Source organism: Montipora capricornis, chromosome 4, assembly GCF_036669925.1.
Source record: "Montipora capricornis isolate CH-2021 chromosome 4, ASM3666992v2, whole genome shotgun sequence".
In the NCBI taxonomy this organism is placed as follows: domain Eukaryota; kingdom Metazoa; phylum Cnidaria; class Anthozoa; order Scleractinia; family Acroporidae; genus Montipora; species Montipora capricornis.
In genome coordinates, this window is record NC_090886.1 from 14,099,277 (window position 1) to 14,104,276 (window position 5,000).

Here is a 5,000-nt window from a genome sequence, read left to right on the forward strand (position 1 = left end):
GAACTTTTAAATGAAAAGACAGTGACAATCTTGACAATAAAAAAACAATGTCAACAATCTTCATGTTCAATCATTTTTATTCAGTAACACCAATAATTTATTGTGTTATTTTGAGCTTTCGTTCTCTTGACCAATAGTATTGTATTTTATTTATTTTTGGAGCTTTGAAATGACAGTGTCTTCTGTTAACTATACATACATGTGTACGAAGGCTTAGTAACCAAACATTTTGCATTGTTGTGATAGAGACAACAACAAAAAAAAGTGATGTAGACTGTTAATCAGTTACTAGCCAAAGTAGTCAGTTCATTTATCCTCCAATGAATTTTGCATGAACACTTGACTGAACAGGTTACACCATTTTATACCTAACTTAATATTAGTTCATTCCCCTCAAAGCCACTGCTTTAATTTTGTTTATCTTTGTTTGTATATTCATTGGATGTACATGTATGTCAGTGTCTTGTATAACACAATATTTGCGCAGCATTTTGTGTGATTTTTAGTACAATGTACGGTGTATGAGTAGTAGTGTTGCTTTACATTGTATGTACAGTATATACATGTACATGCAGTGTAACCTGTTGAACCTCAGAACTGAGTGTTGATGTAATACACAATATTATTATTAATTTTGAATGAAGAAAATTTTATCCCAACCTTATGTATCAGGTACACTGTACAGACAATGATCATTAAACTAAAGAGTTGTTTTTTATTTTCATTACGAATGATGTAAATGAATTTTTGTTTGTTTTATAGGTTCTTGTGGATTTGGAGCCAGTTGTTGGTATTCTCACACAAACCCACAGATGCTATTGGCAGCTCAAAGTACAAGTAAGGGATTAACTTTTTTTTTGGCTGCAAAAAGTCTGGAATATAATGTGCCATCAATTTATGTATAATTTCCAAGTCTTAAGAAAATGAGTGATGGCAGAAGCTCATGAACCTGAAGTTCAGAGCTGGGGTTTTGTTTAGTCTAGAGATTTCCGTATTTGGATGTAACGTAGCTTGTGCATTTCCCGCATGTGCAGCGTTGTCCTAAAATCCTCAGCTTTGTTCCAAGGAAGAGTCACAAGTTACACACTTCCAAGGTCATGCATGCTTCTGGTAGCTGTAATGGAAATTCTTGGGGCTGTAAATAATAAATTATTTTATGGTAAAAAATTACTTTTCTACTTTTTGATAGTTTTCTCTGAGAAAAGAAAAGCATTCTTCCCAGAGACAGTGATTATTCCTTGCTTCATTACAGAGAATAAAGGCCTGTAGCCAAAATAATATTATTTGCAACAAATTGAAGGTTCATTTTTGAAATCGAAGACCTGCTTAGAAGACCTGGGAGTCAGTGATAGCTAGTGACTTGTGGACTTCCTTGTATGAACCCAGGGAGGGATCATTATTCTTGAGGCCAATATATAGAGAATTACTGCCTCTGCAGGCAAGTATGTGGAAACATCAGTGGATATATAAGTAACTGTTACCGGACCCGGGATGGCACAGACTGTGTTCAGAGCACTTGCCTCCCTCCAATGTGGCGTGGGTTCAATTCCCTGACTTGGCATCACATGTGGGTTGAGTTTGTTGGTTTTCTACTCTGCTCCGAAAGGTTTTTCTTTTTTCTAAGTACTGTGGTTTTCCCCTCAAAAAGCGAACCTATGACTTGATATCTAGAACAAGTTTCAATCGAGTGTTGTAAAACCAAAACCAAAGTAATTACTTTGACCAATCAAAAAGGAAGGAGACATCCAGTAAACCAATCACAACTCGAAGTAATCACACGTAGCCGACACAAAGCGACACAAAGGTTTTGGTTTCACTTTTGATTGGTTGAAAAGTGGCACAAGAACTTTGAACCAATCACTGAGTGAAGTAATGCAAAACCAAAGCAATTCGCTAATTACTTTCGACACTCAATTGAAAACCGCTCTAAGAGTTGATATGATTTGATTCCCAATTAGTGCCGGCAATTTTGTTTTGGTTTAGTAGCAGGTTGCAGTCCCTTCTAAGTCAGGTAGCAGTCCCTTCCAAGTCAGGCGAACCCGCCTGCTTTAGTCACGCAAGCAAGCCGAGGGAATGAGTATCCCCATTCTCCCCTTAGCTCACTTGTGTGACTAAAGCGGGTGGTTCGACTGACTCAGAATGGACTGCTAGCAGTCTAGTGTTGGGGTCATTACATGTAGTCTGCAGTTGCCAGTGAAGGAATCCATCAATCAATTGATTGGCCAGTTAGTTAGTCAGTCAGTCCGTCTGTCAGTCAAAGAATCAATCAACCACCCAACCCATAGATAACAAAAATTAAATTTTATGGAAGTGTCTCAGGTTCTATCTCATGTAATTTTCTTATTGCAGGTGGTCAACAAACAAACAAATTAGAAACAACTCAGCCTGCAGCAAGGCTTGAAGATTGGATTAAAAAGTGGGAGAAGAGGCAGAAGAAAAATGAAAGAGGAGATGCAGACAGAAATTCTGGTCAACAGACCACTTACACTCTTCCCCCTGGGATGCCCCCACTCCAACTTCTTCCCCCGTCTTTGCTGCCACCACCACCGACTGGCTACCCTGAACTACCCAGAGTGGACTGGGGATGATTAAGGAGGCAGTGCGTGGTCGCAGCAAAGGCTGAAGTAACAAGAGTGGTTTGAAAAGGCTAAAGACACAAGCTTGCTTCACAATTCCCCTGAGGATATGTGAGTAGATCGGACGTTGTATGGACAATTAGGACACAGGAAAACGATCCTTGATATGTGGAGGGCACATTGAACTTAGGGCATACAGCTTCACACCACGTAGGCACAGTCAGCCAGGCATGGTCAAAATAATAATTTATTGTTTTTGAATGGTCTTCAGTTTATTAAAAACTGTGTGCTTTTAAAACTCTTCTGCACATTCCAGTTTTACAAGACAGTGTACAGAAGGGAATTGTGACATTTACAGTATAATGTGACTTTCAGTGCAGACCATCAGGTCATGGCTTGTTACTAATATGTTCAGAAACATAGACAATAATATCCAAATCCTGACGAAATTAAAACTGCCGAAAATTTGCTGACTACCCTTGTCTTTAGCACTTGTTGCAACTCTTTTTGCAGTTTTTTGCCATCCAAACTGCAAATTGCTCACTACTGCAATATGCATTCTTAGCCCACTGAGGACATTTTGTGTTCTTGTCGTGACAATCTGTTGAAAAAGCAAGAGACATTTTACTTGTTAGACCTTCATGAGATTAAAATTTGTGCTTTGCTGTTTTTTTGGGTCAACTATAGAGCTTTTCCAATGACCCAATGACGTCGATAGCGGCAACAAAAAAAGGTCTCTTGTTATTAAAAATTAAGATTTCGGCGATCTGACTTGTTTTGCGAGTATTCCATTTGTGCATAGTTAATAGAGGGGAATGGTTATGAAACCCGACAAATTTCTTTGTTGTAGGTTTTTGTTCTCTTTTTTGGACTTGACCGTGCACAAAACACAATAGTTGTTTACTCCGTACGGAGGAACTAACCAATAGAAACGTGTTGGTTACGTAATTCATGCATAGTGTATGAGCGCAAAACAAAAGATTGTGCACGGTCGTGGACTTTCCAACCTAAATCTTTCCATCTTTGTTTGCTCCTTTGATGTTTGCCGAGCTTCAAAACCAGTCCCCTCTTTTAACTTTGATTTGTGGTACAATGTAACCTACGAGCTAATGTTTTTTTTTTTGTTTTGTTTTTTTTGTTTGTTTTTTTTTTTGTGTGTGTGGCCGCGGGTGTAAGTTTACTTTAAAAGGAGAAACCACATTTTCTATCCTTGAGATGTGTTTGCATGTTAAAGATGCACGGATAGCCCATACAGTTCTCAGTTTATGGAAAACTGTTTCCCTCCATTCGCGCCCAAAGCAAGTTAATGTAACCTTCACTAACATGTATCCTGGACAAATTATATCCGGACACTACGAGGCGCAACTCTCCCTTCACCATCCCCTTACAATAACAATAACTGGGAGTGCTAATCACCCTTTTCTTGCATTATTGGAGACTGAATTACGAAAGGACCCAGCTCACGATATCGGACTGAAAGCATAAGAAGGCGCCTCTGGCTGCCGCTATACAATCCATCTTTGTTGTCGGAGCACAGCTCCACAGCTAGATGTCAATTAGCTGTGTGTCAATTTTGATGAGGGAGGAAAACCGGAGTTGCCGGAGAAAAATCCTCGAGTTAACACGCAAGCCGGGGCTAGAGTTGAACCCCGGCTCGCTGTGGTGGGGGGCTCCGATAGATAACCACTAAGCCACCCTGATTCCCTTATTCCTGTGGCCAATATTGTACCCATGTAAGTTCACGGCACTCAACAAGAATTCTTGGATAGTCAATATTGAATTACCAGGGACGGGTCCCAATTGATTTGTCTGAGATTAAATGAAGTTATTCTTTATTCTCGTTTGGCTAACATACCACAAACAAGGCAGCTTTGTGGGCAATTCACCTCCATCCACGAAGGATTTTTCTTGCACTCGTCTCGTGCCGCCCATCGCTTGCAGTCTACAGCGTTGTGTACGTCTTGGCAGGCTGTTTAAATGTAGCAAAGGTAGATTAAGAGCTTTTCAAAATTTAAAACTTGGCCACGATACCAAAGAAACTGAATCATTACAGTATTGAACAAGGCAGTGATCCAATCAACATTTGCAACAGGCAAATTACTACCAACCAAGTTACATTCAAACGAATGAAGGATGAAGGAGTTCTTTGTAAAAAAAACTGTGCGGTGTGGTATTGCATCTGTGTTTTGGTGTTTCAAAAGAGGTGTCAACGCGGTTGAAAGGGGAAGGGAGGAAGGGGGGGGGGGGGGGGGGGGAGAGGAAATGTTCACCAAAATCGAACGGATGTTGAAGTCGTATGCCCAGGCCTTAAGACGACGGACTAACGCTCGAAGCTTAAGGCATTCAATCTCTTCACGGTGGCAACTCGACCTTTATCAACTTGTTGAATCGAAGTTTAATGAGTTAAAAAGCGCTTAAACTTTG

The 5,000-nt window shown here is 40.0% G+C and overlaps 2 protein-coding genes across 2 annotated transcripts in view; one reads left to right on the plus strand and one right to left on the minus strand.

Annotated features, from left to right (window-relative positions):
• The window catches only part of LOC138045611 (zinc finger matrin-type protein 5-like), a 9,432-nt gene extending 6,092 nt beyond the window's left edge, over nucleotides 1-3,340 (plus strand). The window contains exons 3-4 of the mRNA XM_068892170.1: nucleotides 763-837; nucleotides 2,350-3,340. Coding sequence (XP_068748271.1) covers nucleotides 763-837; nucleotides 2,350-2,588 — 314 coding nt within the window. The 3' untranslated portion in view covers nucleotides 2,589-3,340. The remainder of the gene's footprint in view (nucleotides 1-762; nucleotides 838-2,349) is intronic.
• LOC138045610 (uncharacterized) overlaps nucleotides 2,806-5,000 on the minus strand; it is a 31,007-nt gene continuing 28,812 nt past the window's right edge. The window contains exons 14-15 of the mRNA XM_068892169.1: nucleotides 4,432-4,545; nucleotides 2,806-3,177 (exon numbers count right to left, since the gene is read on the minus strand). Coding sequence (XP_068748270.1) covers nucleotides 3,062-3,177; nucleotides 4,432-4,545 — 230 coding nt within the window. The 3' untranslated portion in view covers nucleotides 2,806-3,061. The remainder of the gene's footprint in view (nucleotides 3,178-4,431; nucleotides 4,546-5,000) is intronic.